General features: G+C 33.3%; 1 protein-coding gene across 4 annotated transcripts in view; it reads left to right on the top strand.

The window, feature by feature from the left end:
- LOC129226555 (septin-7-like) overlaps positions 1-17,803 on the top strand; it is a 143,047-nt gene that overhangs the window by 100,484 nt on the left and 24,760 nt on the right. The window contains exon 11 of one of the 4 annotated variants that reach the window (XM_054861165.1): positions 10,785-10,898. The exons of the other annotated variants lie outside the window; for them this stretch is intronic. Coding sequence (XP_054717140.1) covers positions 10,785-10,898 — 114 coding nt within the window. The remainder of the gene's footprint in view (positions 1-10,784; positions 10,899-17,803) is intronic. 4 annotated transcript variants of the gene reach the window in all.

The raw sequence follows: 17,803 nt of genomic DNA, 5'->3' as shown, positions 1-17,803 counted from the left end.
GGTTTTTGGCGCAAATTCCTCCAAGGGGGGTGGAGCAATGGGACGTTTTTGAGTTACGCGTGCTTGCTATTCCTCAGGAAGTAACTGGCGGAATCAAACAAAATTTGGTCCATATGTTGCCATTAACAGGAGCAGGTGCGGATTCAATTTTGGTGTCAATAACTCAAACGGGGGTTGAGCTATAGAACGTTTTTTGTCGTCAATTGTGACTGCTGTATCTCAAGAAATAATGAACGGAATGAAAGAAAATTTTATCGGCAAGTAGCCCTTAGTGGGTATAAGTACTGATTTTATTTTGGTGTCAACAACTAAAAAGGGGGTAGCGCAATCGCCCGTTCTTTTTTTCCATTGTGAGTGCCCTATCTCAAGAAGTAATGCTACGTTCTGGTTGAAATTTGGAATATATGTGAATCCATATGTAAACAGGCTTTGGTTCAATTTTGACGCCAGTCGCTCCAAGAGGTGTTGATTTTTTTTTTTTTTTTTTTTTTTTTTTTTTTTTTTTGCGAATAAAAATATTTTTATTAATGCAACAATAAGAAAGATAAATCGTAATAGATTGTCGTCTGCGTATTTCTCGTGATTTTAATTGTATGGAAATGATAGGAAATATTATCTCAATGATTTAAAATTTTTAACTGTTGCCATCTTATGTTTGTTAACATATAAAATATTTGTAATTAATTCAAGCAAGGCTTTTAAAATAACTTTCAATTTTCGCTCTTTGCATTGCTCTTGCAAGAATTCAGAGATTGGGATGGTCGTCAAGTTTTTGCATGTGTAATTTTGTTTTTGTTGGGAATATTGCTTCCTCGTCAAGCATGGGGAGGGATCAGAAAAAAAAAGAAAAATATAGAAGAAAGTTTCGTGATGGCCACAACATACTAGTTAGAATGTGTTGTCAGCACAAAATTTTCGGAAATTTTGGATTAAAAAAATAAAAAAAACTGGCCTTGCCCTTTTTGCCATTTTTCTCTCAAACCTGCCAAGCATATGGATTTGTCCTCATTATATTCAGCACCATCATTGTTTTATTTCGAAGAATTTTAATTTGAGTTTTATGTGTGTAAGTGAATTACATAAAATTGTACGGAAACTGATACTGTTAACAAGACAAGCCGTAAAACCAGGCAAGTGCGGTGGCCCAAGTGAGTGCCAAAGCAGTTGTAATGCATTTGTCTTCATATTACTACCTATACTTAAAAATATTTACTTGTGGTATGTCTGTGTTTTCTGAGTAAAGAGTGTTAATACTAGTAACTGCCATGTTGAATAGAACATTTTTTATGCAGCTAAAACAAATATGTAATAAATACATAAAACTGATTAATTACAAAAATACATTGGAAATGCATATTTGCTTCACGTTAAGAAAACAAATAATGACTGAAATTTGGGTCAAAATCTGCAGTGTTATAAAATGTTACTAAGTACCGTCAAGGTTAGAGTTTTTAGAAGCAAATACTGCATTTTATTTAACAGTTCATTGATAAATGGATTCCATTCTTTGTTCATTAGCAGCAAAATATTCAATTACAAAAGGGTCAATCCATTTGAAATCACCCAAAAAGAGTAAAATTTGTTGCTCAACATTTTTGATTTTCCTGATTCTTTTATCATGGATTACCTATAGGTAGACATTAACAAAACTGCAATTGAAAAAAATTTACTAGCTATATTTTTTATTTGGCAGCCATTTTTAAAATGGCAATTTGGCAAATTTGACAAAAAACACAGTTTGCGGAAAATTGTATTGCCAATTCATTTTTAAAGATATCAAAATAATTTAAAAACCAGTGTGTTAAGCATAAAATGTCCTTTAAATAGACCATATTTTTATTTTCCTATCATGCAGGAAAGTCAGTTAAACTCTTTCTCTAAAAATTCAAAAAAAAGTTAACAATCACTAATTTTTGAGAGCGTAAATTTTTAGGAAGGAAAAGAGACTCAGCAATATTATTTTATTTCTGTGTTTGAGTACTTATAGTACTACTAACAGCATAAAGTTTAGTCTTTAGAATGAACTAGTTTTTTTTCTACGGCTTTTCAAAAATGTCCAAAAACACGTTAATGCCAATTTTCGTAGGTCAATATCTGAAAAGGGACTGAATGAAAAAAAGTGAAAATTTTATAAAATGTTCTTAATACTAATAAGAATATCTCACAAAAAAATTATGACTGATATTCAACTACGTTTTGAGTTATAGAGTTGTGAATTTCAATAAAAACGCTACCTTTTTAAATACACTCGTGCAATGCTAAAGTAACAACTATAGGCTTAAAATTATTTAAACTGGCAAAGTTAGTTGATGCTTAAGTCAATAAAGTATCAACACATTGTTCATTTCTTCTTTTTTAAAAATACAGGACTGTAGTAGTAGTACTACCGGTAAAATGCTTGAACTTGCTCATATGTTTTATATACTACACTGTCACAAACTATAACACACACTAATGTTTTTCTATATATCTTTATGTAAAACTTGTAACTACTTGGCAGCTGTAATTTTGATTAAAGAGTTAAACAAATATGATATCTCATTGCACAGTTTATCAGTTATGTTGTGTGTTCTTCCAGACATTGTTGTGAGCTCCAATGAAGTAACTTTACGTACTATTTTTTTGCGGGTACCCAAGCAGTATCATTTTTTGACAGTTGAAAGGCAGTTTTTGGTCCAGAAGGATGAAAGAAATGCACCAAAATATCATTGTTACCTTCACTTTTGTCTTCAACTTTTCCAAGCCACCACTTCTCATCGTATATACAGGCAACAAAGTCATTATTTGTGAAAGACGACACATTTGTAAATAATATTGAAGTCTGATGATCATCAAATCTCGAGCCTGTGGAAGTAACAAAGCACCTTATTTCATTGTTACTTAAGGGAACATATCTGTGATAGCCTCTTGTACCTTTCACTGTTAAACAACATTCAAATCTCTCGGTCAGTGTTGTTTCCATTCGCTCAATTTCAGCTGAAGAAACATATACATATTTGATTCCAGTAATGTTGTTCCGACAGTATTTAAACATGTCTTGTGGAGTCAGGATTTGATCTGTATAAGGTCTTTGGAGGGATGCTCGTGTTACTTCTCGCTTTGTTGTTCCGCCAATCCCATCACAAGAGTTCTTCCCATGTGATGAGGCAAAGAAATTCCACTCGGCTTGCACACCATAATCGTTTTTGTGTTGGCAGACATTCACAAAGTTTTTCTTATTTTTGTATTGGCTGCTTGCGCCATCGCTGATGTACACAACCATTTCAATATTTGGTATAATTTTCTTGATTTCCCTGATGAGGTGCTGTTGAAATGTGTACACAGCAGTTGTATTATGATCGAGGTGGTCGCTAATAACACAAATAGATTTGCAACTCACCGTTCCTTCCTTTTTGTAGTATATTACAAACGGATGAAGACTTGCTTGTGTATTAGTCCAATGAAAACTTTGTATTTCGTCCTGCACTGTGAATGTGAAGTTTTCTGCAAAATCACCAATCACTAAACAGTGGTTATCTTCCAAGTTTTCTTTAGTTTCCCTGAAATGTTTAGCTTGAACTTTTGATATAAAATGATGGGATTTTAAAAGAGTAAGCTTATCAATAAGAGAATGCAGAAACTCTTCACTGGACATTACTTGTGTTATGAGCTCAGCTCTATCGGTTTGCACCCATTGTTTGAAAGCAACTTCATCAGGCAGATTGTCAATTTGATTTTGTAAGAGATCAAGCAGGGTATCTGGTCCAGGACATTTTGAACAGGTGTCAAGCATACATTTTTCAGTTTCAATATCACATACCATGAAAGCTATGAGGTCTTTATAATTTAAATTAAGCTTTGCTCCTTCTATCATAAGCTTTGTGTTTTGGTGATGTTTGCAAACACATACACTATGAGTTCCTGATGAACCCGGAAGAACGCACCACTTTGGTCGGAAAGCGCAAAACATATAGAGCGACCAATTTTGTGATTTGGATATTTCTGTTTATATATGCTGTAGAGTTCGTTGAGTGAGAGAAGAATTAACCTTTTCTGTTTTTGCACCTTGACATTGTCAATCATAATTGAAACATATTCCTTTTTACCAGGGCATAAGCGACTATTTTCGTCATCTTCGTAAAACTCTTTAACACAGTTAATAATAGCTTCACTTATTCGGTTGCCCTGTCTTTTTGAAAGATGTGGCAAAATACCTTGATCCTTTACTAGCTGCCTAGTTAACTTTACCATGTATTCAGATGCACCAAAGTCCTCAACTATTTTTTTCATTGACCATGAGCTTGGCAGTAGACTAATTATCTTAATTTTATCATCTTTACTAGACACTTTGAATTTTTCTTTTAGTTTAGTAATGAGTGCGTAGTACTCACTAATTGAAGTATCTGTTTCATTTAAACTCTGTGTTTCTAAGTCATTATGGAAAGATTCATCCAATTTTCGCTTAACTGTGCTTGTAATTTTATCAGTTTTTCTTTGCAAAGCTGACAGTCGTTGTTCTGTATTAAGCTTTGTTATTTTACATAAAGGAGACAATTCCAAAGTTTCACAAATGGATTCCAATTGATACAACGGATTCTCCTCTACTAATTCAAAAGGGCCAGGAAGAAATTCAGGATCATCCTCAGCATTATTTTTTTCATCTTTGGGCAGTTTTTCTACAAAAATTTTTGATGCACAATTTGAACATAGAGCTTGTCCAGGAATTAGTTCAATGTTCATATTTTTACTTTTGGAAAGGTGTTCAATTAGTATTTTACGCAAACCGTTTTTGATTGGCCTTTTGTGGCTACCAAATGGGTCACAGCATTTTTTCCCAAAAATGTGGTTGTACTTGTGTAAATATTTATCTCTGTGGTAATGACAAATATTAGTAATTTCATTTGAAATTCTTAATTTTAGCAAACATTGTTCTTCAGATGGCAAGTCACATACCTTGATCAACTCTTTAGGTACTTCTTTGTTGTAGTGTTGTTTATGACACTGTTCACTTATTAGTTCACCCAGAAAACAACTCATACCGAATACTTAAACAATCAATTAAATTCTTGAAAGCTAATATTAGGTGGATTTAAAAAAGCACAATAATGCAAACAGAAAAATACAATTCCAAAACTACACTCTAAAGCAGGACATGTTCACTAGTCAAATAACTATCACCAACTGAACCTCATCCATACCAAAGCATGTCACCTTGGAGTCTAGACTTGTGAGCACAAGAAAAGATCTTGACTGTACAAGTAGTTGCAGACTACTTTTTTTTTTTGCCTCTCTTACTCCAATAGATTTAAACCCCAAAAACCATAAAAAATAAACAAGAAAAACAAAGATTGGCAAATGAATGCTTGAGTCAGATTTACTGAACAAGTAAATAACCAAAAAAGAGAGAAGAAAGTGAAAAATCCATGCTTTTGACAACAGTATCTTTCGAATTCTTCCATGGCAAAAATAGCCATTATTTCTTTCTTTTTTTTTTCATCTGTTCTTTGATATACCAGTAAAAGCAAGAAAATTTAATTTAAACTAGAGTATATAAATAATTTTATCCCATGTCATTATTATGTTTTCATGATAGAACAATTTTTATTAAAAGAAATATAAACTTTTTAAAATGCTAAAATTGCTCAAGAATATTTAATTGGATACGTTAGATAATATGAAAGAAATCAGTGTTGATGGTGGATTCTACTAAAATCAGATCATCTATTACAAGGCTCTTGTTTAGATCATTACCTGCATTTAAAGATAGATTTAAAAAAAAAAAAAAGAAAGAAGAAAACCACACAACACTTCACAGAATTAAAATTTTTCTTCCCAGCTGCTGTGGTGAATATTAGCTTAAGATGCTTTATGGGCGAGTTGTTGTTGTTTATATTTTAACAAATGTTTTTGGCAGTATTATATATTATAACTTGAGCTGCATTTAAATATAAACTAAGTAAATTATTTTTAAAACTCTAAATAATAATTTATTGACTTAAGCATCAACTAACTTTGCCAGTTTAAATAATTTTAAGCCTATAGTTGTTACTTTAGCATTGCACGAGTGTATTTAAAACGGTAGCATTTTTATTGAAATTCACAGCTCTATAACTCAAAACGTAGTTGAATATCAGTCATAATTTTTTTGTGAGACATTCTTATTAGTATTAAGAACATTTTATAAATTTTCACTTTTTTTCATTCAGTCCCTTTTCAGATATTGACCTACGAAAATTGGCATGAACGTGTTTTTGGCCATTTTTGAAAAGCCGTAGAAAAAAAACTAGTTCATTTTAAAGACTAAAACTTATGCTGTTGGTAGTACTATGAGTACTCAAACACAGAAATAAAATAATATTGCTGAGTCTATTTTCCTTCCTAAAAATTTACGTCTCAAAAATTAGTGATTGTTAACTTTTTTCCGATTTTTTAGAGAAAGAGTTTAACTGACTTTCCTGCATGATAGGAAAATAAAAATATGGTCTATTTAAAGGTCATTTTATGCTTAACACTGGCTTTTAAATTATTTTGATATCTTTAAAAATGAATTGGCAATACAATTTTCCGCAAACTCTTTTTTGTCAAATTTGCCAAATTGCCATTTTAAAAATGGCTGCCAAATAAAAAATATGGCTAGTAAATTTTTTTCAATTGCAGTTTTGTTAATGTCTACCCATAGGTAATCCATGATAAAAGAATCGGGAAAATTAAAAATGTTGAGCAACACCGACTGGGTGATTTGAAATGGATTGACCCAAAATTGAAAAACGTGTTTCTCTCATTCATAGCATTTAACAGTTCTCATTCAATCAAAATCAGTCCAGGTATGAAAAACTGCTTTTTTCCTGTCGAAATCCAAAAAAAATTCTGCATATTTGATGGATATTTAATTAGCTTAAAACAATGATGTCTGGTCCTGCCTTCAGTGTAAATATTTAGCCGATCAACGTCCTTCATTTTGCTAAATTTAAACACCTGAATCGTGTTCCCTTTGAGCCTCCTTTGCTGGAGAAGAAATAAAATAAAGATAATTTGGTAATAAAGAAATATTTATCTTGGGGTTAGGAGGCCAAAACCAGTGGTGCGCACAAGCCATGGCACAAATTGCACCATTGAATTTTTTAGGCTGCTTGATTTTGCAAGTCTGGGGGCAGGATTTCTGTCTTAAGCAACTTCAGCTTCTTAGAGCTGAGGTTGCTTAAGGCAGAGGTCAAGACAGAGGTGAGACAGACTTAGGTTGCTCTGTGGCAGTTGAGAGGGGTGTGTTTCTGTTCTTGAGGGGAAGAGTACCGCTGCCAAAACTAAACAGTAGATTCTAAATGAGGTCTTACTAAACTTCTCTGTAAAGGCAGAAAACCCCCTTTTGAATTATTCAAAATAGATCTATTGATAAACCCAAACATTCTATTGGCTTTGTTACAAGTCTTAATTCATCAAGACTAGATCATCTACTATTTCCTCTTTGCTAATGACTGATCCCTATAAATAATAGCTATGCTTATGTCCATGACTTAAATGAAGCACTTGACATTTCCCAGTGTTAACTGTAGACCTCAAAATAAATAATGTAACTAAATCCCTGAGTTAAAAACAAAGTTTAGCTATGATTGTTAGGGATGAGATTATTTCAACCTGTGTTGGAATTCCTAACTTTTTTTTGGTTTTTGTAGTTTTAATCATCTGAAATTTTTCAGCTTTTGCCTTTTTTTGTAAATGTAAAACCTGACCAAACAAGAAAAATTTCAGCAACAGCAGTCTAAGCTTTGCTCCTTTATTTATTTTTAAATCTTATGTACAAAGCTATTGCTATTTTATAGACTAATGAATTATTGGGTATAATGTTGTGATGAAATTAGTTTAACAAAATTATATAGGTATGCAATATATTACTTATTAGTTTCATACTTAATCAGTTTTTATTTATTCATTTTATAATTTACTGTTGAATCTTATTGCGACAAACTTCAGAAACTGGAAATTTTGTTTGTTGTAATGGAATTCAAGCAATGCAGTGGCATGTAAAACACTAGACTGAACATTTACTTCATAAACACAGATATTTTGCTGTACAGTCGGTTCCCGCTACAATGCGTTCCGACTTACGCGAAATGGCTACAACGCGAATTTTTCACGAGTAACGAATTTTAGAGCTAACGCGAATTTTTCGCCCACAACATGGATTTTTTTAGAAGGAAGTATCAGCTTCGTTATTGGCGACTAAATATTGATTTCGTGAATGTTTATTACGTCCCTTTGAGCATCACTGACAGCCAAAGTTCCCACGCCAAACTACACTGCTTGACAACTGCTAAGGAACACTTACATTTTTTGGAATAGTTAAGAATAGATAAAGATTAAAGAAACAGAACGAAATATATAGTTAGTAGGGAGGATGTGCCATTATTATAAGTACAAAATAATACAGATATAACTGCATCAATGAAGTAAAAACTTGAAAATAAAAAAATAATCCTACTTAGATGATTTTCATACAACCACAAAAAAATGATCTAGGTCAGAATGATGGAGACATGAGTACCTTAATATGATGTATGATGACCAGGGGCACCGATGCACAATTCACATCTGTTTTCCATACTCCCCACTAATTATTGAGGAGTGCTTGGGGGATGTTTTCCCACTCTTCTCTCAATGCGAATTTGAGTTCTTGTAACGGTTCTTCGCGCAACATGTCTGCCAAGAGACTCCCATGCAAGTTCAATTGGATTTAAGTCAGAAAAGTAAGGAAGCCACTGCATACGGAGAATGTTTTCACTTTTTCATGTGTCTGACACTTCAATGCTCCAGTGTGGTATCGTCGTCCGTAAAGAGAAAGTCTGGACCTACAGCCCCCCTAAAAAGACGAACATGGTCCAGCATAACATATCTGAAATACATTTGCGACGTATCGCTTTCTTATTCAAAAATGTGAAGCGGTGTTCTGCCATTGTGCATGATGCCTGCCCACACCATGGCACCATGGCCGTACCGATCACGTTCGAAAACAAATTTTTGTGCATAACACGTTCCACGCTCTCTCCGCAGTTGTTGGTGACCAGAATCACTTGTCACACTGAAATGAGATTCGTCAGAAAACATTACTCTAGACCAATTTTGATGATCCTACCAACATGTTTCTTACACCAGCGTAATCTCTTTCGACGATGGCGTGGTTGAACTTGGATGCAACGTACGGACTTCCGTGCATACAAACCGACATTATTTACTCGCCATGAGATGGTTCTTGCAGAACCATGCGTACCAGTAGCGGTTGTTAGATTTGCAGCTATCTGTCCAAGAGTGAAATTTCTGTTCCTTTTTGCCACGAGGGCTACATAGCGATCCTCTGAAGGTGTGGTGTTCCTACCACGACCCCGGCATGCTTTTGCAAAACATTTCCACCTTCAGCGGCTGTCTTTAATCGGGAGATGGCACTTTTTTATACACCCATTGCAGCAGTCACAGTGGTGACACTTTGACCTGCTTCCAGTCGTCCAACCGCTCGTCCATGATCATAGATACTCAAATGATATCTTCCTGACATTTTACTCTTAAGTATTTAAAGAACCAAACAGAATTTCTGAGAAAAACCTTTTTTAACATCCAGCACTATTTTTGTTAAAAACCAAACAGCGTGAATCTTCGTACGAATCTCGAGCGTGTATGCACTGTCTCTTATACAGGTAACGAGTCTTGGTCTACCACACCATCTAAACTTGAATTTATTTCCATTGGCTAGGTTTTTGAGGTATAAATTTGCATAAATCACTTGTTCCTTAGCAATTGTCAAGCAGTGTAGTCTAGTGCATCAAATACCATAATGGCACCTTAGTGTCACCTTCATCTAAAATTTGAAAATGTGAAGAAAAAGAAAGTTTCTGATAAAAAAATTTAAAAAGGCTAAGATTCTCGATACGCTTGAACAATTACAAAACGTCGAAGGTAGCACGACAATAAGTATGAGTGAATCTTCCATATGTACAATTAAATGTCAAAACAAAAAGATGTCCGTAAAAGTTTAGAACTTAGTTTCAATATTGAGCTTACAGAGCAGTCTAGCAAAGTAAAAATTATGAAAATGGAAGCTACGCGTGCTCTTGCATTGTGGATTAATAAAAAGATCAGGTAGAGGAGATGTAGCCACAAATTGAAACGTTTTAAATAAAAGGTGAAGCGCATTAAAAAATGTATTAGATAAGAATAAGGATCTGATATAGGAGCATAAATCATCACTAGTATCCTCATTTTTTAACTCGTAAATATTGCTACTGTATCTACTGTACAGTACTTTTTTGTGCATCATTTTAATTTTACTGCATGCAGTGCGTACTGTGTTGTTTTATTTTATATCTTTTATTCCCATTGGTCATTCATTTTGTGCATCTTAAGTATTTCATGTTGAATAACAGTTTTTTATTTTTTAAATACAGTAAAAGTTCAGTTCTTTATGGAAGAAACTGTAATGGTTAAGAAGTGCTTTAGAGCAGTTTGAGGGGTGTTTATAAGTGTTTAAAAGTATTTGGTATGCTTTTAAAAAATTTGTGTGCATATATTTTTCCACAACGCGAAATTTCAACTTACGAGAGGAGTCTTGGAACGCATCCCTTGCGTAAGTCGGGACTTGACTGTATTGGTATTTGCTGTAATGTGATTTTACTATATTAATGTTTCTTTTTTTTTTTGGTGAACTAAAATGTAAACATGTATCCTTGTTTTGAAACCACTCCTGTTTATGTTTAATTGTTATTCATTCTTCAATGAAACTTTAAAAAATGTCTTTTAAACTACTTTTTCTACATTTACAGGACACACATGCAGGATTTGAAAGATGTCACAAATAATGTACATTATGAAAACTATAGGTGTAGAAAACTTGCTTCTGTTACAAATGGCGAAAAACCTATGAGAATATCAAATAAGTAAGTTTATAGTATAAACTTTACTAGTGTTTCATTGGGGAATGTAAAGATACATGAAAAGAAATGTGAGTATTAAGTGGGATGTAATCTAATTAGAAATGACAATCCAAATTAAAAAATCTTGAAAAAACAATCAATATATTGCACAATCAGTAACTGGTTATTTTATGACATAGAAAAAGCAGTATTATAAATATAAAAAATAGCAATAGATTGCAGTTATGTATTTCAGGGCTTCATAACCCCCTTTTCCAACGCAGAAAAATGCACTTTTTTATGTAAAAAAAGTCTCCCTGAAAAAAAGCCCTGCAATCTGTTGCTAGTTTGTGTATTCATACTGTTGTTTTTCCTACTGTTGCTGTTTTGCAGTGGCGTAGCTAGACCCGACTTTCGGGGGGGGTTACTTCTTATATATATATATATATATATATATATATATATATATATATATATAATATATAATTATATATATATATATATATATAATATATAATTATATATATATATATATATATATATATATATATATATATATATATATGTATAATATATATAATATATATGTATATGTATACGCTTGGAATTTTTTCCTTTTCTTCTTTTTTTTTTCTTTCTCTTCTCTCTTCTTTTTCTCTTTTTTTTGAGACTAACTTTTCGGGGGGGTTTTGTCCCCAAAACCCCCCCCTTAGCTACGCCCCTGCTGTTTTGGATATAGGTATGTATTCAATTTTGCTTATTGTGTATTTAGATGTATACAGCATTAAGTTTAACAGTCTATATTATGCATAGTAATTTGTGCTGCATTTTCAATACTGTGCAATTGCATGATTGTTAGAGAATCTTCTGAGTTCCTTTTTCTTTAGCTACTTCATTTTTTTTCTTCTACATTTTCTTACATTACCCCCAGCTTACATTCATCCAGCCTAGTGCTTTAAATTTTATATTCTTCATTTATATTTTTCTACATCAGGAATTTTCTTGTAATTCAATCTTTCAAGTAAGGAATAAAAAACTTGTGCATGGTTGCTATTGTTATGACCAACCTCCAGTGGCGGATTGGTTGAAAAAAGCGACCCTGGCATTAGGAGATGTAGCGGCCCCATAGCTCTTATAGATATTAAATTTTACCTAAGGATTGGGATATCACTTAAATATGAGGAAATTATTTTTTACAGCTAAATATGTTTCATTTAAACAAAATTTAACAGATAGGAACATTTCTGCGCTTTGATGGTGAACGAATTGATACAGTATTAGCTAAACCTTATTTTGAGGGAAAATAGTGATTGTAATTTTCCATTTAAGTATTTTTATAATGCCTGGAACTTGATTGAATATTTCCGTAATGATAAATTGGCTAGTATGTCTTTTTCTGCAGTCATAACAAATAACTTAATTGTAGTGTTATATGAAACTGATCTGGCGATGTTCATGGGTGAAAGACTAGGGCTGTCTTAGAACGTGATGGGCCCCTTGACACAAACATACATTACTGGGCCCTGTCATAAACATTCCCTTCTTTATATTGCCATACCCTGACGACCCCCCAGACTCTTTGCGAGGTCAAAAACCTGGTGGGTCGGGTACGAGCCCCTTAAATTTTTTTCAAATGCATGTATCAATACAAAGAGAGAGAGAGAGGACTTAGCTTTCTGGCTTCTGGGAGTCATTAAAGTAATGGAAAGATTAACATTGTTAAGTTAATGGAAAGATTAACATCGAGACTGAAATAAGGGGATCCGGGGGGCTCTCCCGCAGAAAATTTTTGAAATTGTAGTCTTAAAAACTCAATTTTAGACAATATTTGGTGATGTTGGGGGAGCATAGGTTCAGGGTTTCTCCTGCTGCAATTTTTTGGAAGTGGAAATCCAAAAGCAGAATTTTAAATTATCTTCGATTATGTGGTATGAAGAGCTGTTCCGGGGGCTCTCCTCTGAAACTTTTAAAAATATATTAGCTCTGAAAACGCAGTTTTAGAAGATCTTTGGTGATTTTATATTTTTAAAGCACGAATGCACTTTTGGAGGCCTCTTTGTCTAATCGCACAACTATGTATAAATCACTTATGTGCATTTATGAATCCCCTTTGGGCCCCCTCATGATCGTGACCAAGTAAATTGGTTACTGGCTAAACTAAAATTACCCTTTAAAGAAGTTTTTTTTTCCAATTTATAAGTCATAACTTTCAATTTTTTAAAAAATGCATGTATTTTTTATATCGTTGCAATGCTATGCATAATACTTTAAAAAATGTGGGGCTCCTCCTTAGGAACATGGGGGCTCAGGCCTAGGCCTAGTCAGCCTGTGTGGTAATCAGGCCCTGGGCAGCCCCATTTCAGAAATTTCTCCCCCCCCCCCCTCTTGGTGACGCCCTGCCTCCCTCCACCCACAAGCTTTAACCCATGCGTAAATAGGAGCTGAGCCTGTGTTTTGCGAACTTGCGTTGTTCTAAACACATGAGCGCAAAATTTACATTTTGCTGTTAGTAGACAGGCCCGAAAGACTTTGCTGTTAATTGATCGGCCCGAAGCATGACCGACCTACTGGGCAAATGACCGGTTGCCCGCCAACTGTATCCGCTACTGCCAACCTCCTAATAACTTAAAAGTTTATGGAATTCAATTGCAGGGATGGGGGATTTTCTGTATGTTTTATGTGTATATTACATTTACTTATCTTTCACTATATTAATCCTAAAATTCAAAGTATGTGAGATACATGAACATCATTTAGTAAATGAGAATTTTTTGAGCTTTCTGCGACATTTTTTAACTGAAGGAGACCATTTAACTGAAAATGTCATGTCTAAACTGATGTTGACCAGTATTTATGTGCTTGTTAATTTAAAATTCTTTTGAAATGTTTTCTTATTTTATCAAAAAGAATGTTAGTTTGAACCGTTTGGTTGTTTATGAAAATTTTAACAGAGGTGAAGTTCTTTTGTTTAAAGTATGTGTTACTTTTAATTTTATTATATGTGTCAATTCTCTTGGGTTTGTTTCATAACTTCTTTACTTACAACTTTACTTGCAACGAGTGCACCAAAAAGTTGACTCACAACAAACTTGTATGTATTTATATTGTATGTAATAATATTCTTGATATTATTATAGTATTTAAGTCTTTTGGATTCCTTTTTTGGATTTTTCTTCCCAGTTCCCTTAAACTCTGGTTTTATACAAATTTTGAGTTTTCAGTTGAAGTAAACTTTCTGGAAACTGTAGAGGTTCTGAATATGTGCTTAGTTTTCTCTTTTGAAAAGTTTTTTAAATAATTGTTAATTAAGAAAGGAGAAATTCAGTTTTTTGTTGCTTAGCATTGATGAAAGTTTTAGTTTGATTGATAAATCAAGAATTTAATGTATAAGAAAACTATGAAAAAATTTATTTTTGACAGCACTGTTTATGCACATATTTTGTTTTTCCTATTCATATCCATTTGCAAAGAAAAGGAAAGAAAATAAAGGAGAGGAAAAGAAAACTTAAGTTTTAAAATATTTCTCTTTACAAAGTAATAGATAGTTGAGATTTATTGAAACATGATGCTTAACAGGCTGAGAGAATGAATTTGATATCATTTTTATATTGACTTACTTGATTTATTTTCACATAATTTATATTTTGTCTTCAAATGTAAAACAAAACTTAAATTCTTAAAAAAATTATGTTTGGGTAAAAAAAAAACTATTAGGACCTAATACAGTTAATGGACCAATTGAGCAGCAGTTAGAAAATCTATTTTGACCTTTAGGAAAGTAATCTCATTTTGTTCTGGATGAACTTCAGTGATAATTTCAATGTTTAGTACAGTTACTGTTACTGTTAGTTGACAACATTGATATTCTAAGGAAATATTTATAAATGTTGTCTTATGAGAAGTTAAAATCATTGTCAAAAACTTTTCAAAATGTACCTAAACCTAGAAAATAACTGAAAAAATTTAAGGAAACCCAAAAAAGTTTTCAAAATTTCCTTTTCAGATAGTGTAAAAACCCTGTTTTATAATGTGTGAAACTATGGAAGTGTAGTCATGTTAAATGAAGTATACATTATAATTTTAGTTTTCTAAAGTAATAATAATAGTGAAACTGAAAATTTTTATGCACACTATGCTAATAAAACTTTTGATAGTTTTTGCCCACAAAGGATTTTAAACACATTCATGGTATTTTGGTAAGTATTACCTACATTATTTAATAACCATTTGTATATGTTTCCCTCTTCTATTTATTTTACTTCTTTCTTTTAATTTTAGTACAATTATTTATAAATATTTTCTTTTCTCTTCAATTATTTGTTAAATCTTTATCTATAATAACATTTGAAATTCTTAAGACTTTTTTGTCTCCTTTCTTTTAGGTAATTTTTTTATTTTTGTGATGCTTGTGTTCAAATATGTGATGTAATATATTTTTTCTCACTAAAAATGAATAAAATTTTGTTTATTTAATTCTTTTTCCATTGAGAACTGGGACCTAAAATTCCTGGATCTACCCCTGGGAGAAATGTTACTGTATTTCACTAGTATTACTATTTTTCCCATTATCTTTCCAAACGTCTTTTTTATGCCTAGTTCTACACTTTTTTTCTAAGTGAAAGTAAACCAAATTTTGATCTTTTATAAAAGTACATTGTAATTAACTGTTGGGCAAAAATTCAACAACTAATAAAATACCATTTTGATTTTCTTAAAAAGAGATGTTAAATGCTCTATGATAACGTTACTAATATTTATGCTCAAATAAACTTTTGTCCAAAGAAAATAGTTATAATACCCTCAATCCGATTGCACAAATGATACATTTTATGCATATGTTTGCACTTCATTCCCATAATTTTAGACTTAGACTTTTAATCGTGATATATTCAAATGTAAAGAACCATTTTGTATTATAATATGAAGTATCAACTTTCTTTAAAAAAAATTTGTACTGGAAAAATAATGTATTGCTGGTGTGATCATATGGTCATGCCCACAACACTCTAAAACAGGGGCGAACTGGCCAGGTCCGCCAGTTGGGGATCCCCGACTGGGCCAACGGCCGAGTGGGCCACTTTAAGCAATTATTTATTGGACTTAATACATTTAATTCACATCTAACATTTTTAAAGCGTAATAATAGAAGAAAAAATGAAATTTGTTCACTCTATGGGAAAAAGTGTTTGGAAGCAGGTTAATTTTTCTCCCATCCTTAGCGCCCCCCCCCCCACCCAGGGGGCAAAGTAAATAGCCGAATTCCACAGGTGCGAATGCTTTCCTCTCTTTGTCAACTTTCTCTCTAGTTTTTCGAGCTCTGGGGTTCATGGCTCCCACATTGAGGAAACGGGAGGGGGCCAGAGAAATTAGGGTCCGACTTGGCCTGAAAAAAGGCCCTGGACGAAAAAAGAGCTTTCAAAAATTTTATATGTATTAGTACGTCTATTAACAACAATTAGCCTGCACCACTAGACAAAGCGGCCTCGACCCTGCTATAAATGTGTGGGTCATGCTTTGGGGGTGTTGATACATGAGCAGCGGCATGCACAAGGTTGGGGGGGGGGGGGGAGAAGGAACATCTGTTGCCCGGTTCCGAGCCTGAAGGGGGCCCAAGAATTTTTAAATGGGGGGTGAAATATACTAGGGACGTAGTGGTAAACAAAATGGAAAGGGGCCCCTAAAAGTCATTTGTGACAAGCTTCAAAAATTTCTGTACACACCCCTGGCCTGATAGTCACTGGTTGCGGCAGATTCAACTAAATGATGTCGGTTGGCAATCGATTTCACTAGTCTAATGTAATTTATCACTATAAGAGTATTTTCATCTCAGATCGCATCGGGAAAGCAAGTCTAGACTACGATAAATTGAATCTGAAACAGGTCAAAATTTCAACTTAGAAGGGCGAGTTCCTGAACATTACGGCGGATTTACAACATAAGTTGTATTCAGTGCCAGACTTAGACTTAACAGGGTCCCAGGGTTGCCAACCTTGGAGAAACAATTTGAGGAGCATCTGTGCTGATTTTGAGGAATAATTTAAAATTTTGCGGATCTTTTTCTATTTTAAAACTTTAAATATTGATTTAGGAACTTAAAGAAAAATAATAACTAGTAGTAGTTTAATTTCTTTGCTCGACTAATTTACAGAAGTGGGCCAAAATATTCTTTTGCCGACTGGGCCAAAGTCAGTCAGTCCGCCCCTGCTCTAAAACATATATAAGTTTGCAAATGCAAAGCTTTTTTCCACAAAGTTCATACCATTACATTACATAAGGGTTCTTTACAGCCTTAAAAACCAAAGTTTTACATTTCGGGAATAAAGTGCAAATACTGTGAACACACTTTTCGTATGTTTCTCTTTTATAAGTTTTTATCAATTGTACGTTTTTTCAATTGGTCCCTGCAGAGTCTAATACACATTAATGTATACCTATTATACATTTTTTTTTTTTTTCATTTATAGGCTTTTTTCATGCAGTCCGTTCAAAAACGTATAAACGGGGCTTCACTGTATGTGCGTAAAAATGTCACACCCATTAGCAAATAATTAATAGGTATTAACTTTTTCTTGGTTTTAACAAATGCAGTGGATTTAGTTTTACTTGGAGGGGGGGAGGAGATTAAGAATCATTTCAGCATAGTGCTGCTGCTGCTGTCATTTACTGTAAGGGAATAGATATCAATGCCACTCGCACTTCTATTCCCCCACATAAGGTTATATAATCATCCAATTTGTGTCAACGCCACCTATAGACAATATATAGCAGCTGCGCAGACGATGCAAAAACTTCCTTTTAGAAGCATGGGACTTTTAATCTCTTAGTTATATGTATGTTTGTTTTGTGTGTTTTCGTCTTGTGTATAAATGTTTCAATAAAATAATTAATGCATTCACGGAGTATTACTACTCTAACTAACAGAGTGGATG

This window comes from Uloborus diversus, chromosome 7 (genome assembly GCF_026930045.1).
Source record: "Uloborus diversus isolate 005 chromosome 7, Udiv.v.3.1, whole genome shotgun sequence".
Taxonomy (NCBI): Eukaryota; Metazoa; Arthropoda; class Arachnida; order Araneae; family Uloboridae; genus Uloborus; species Uloborus diversus.
This window is presented reverse-complemented; position numbering and strand designations above follow the sequence as displayed.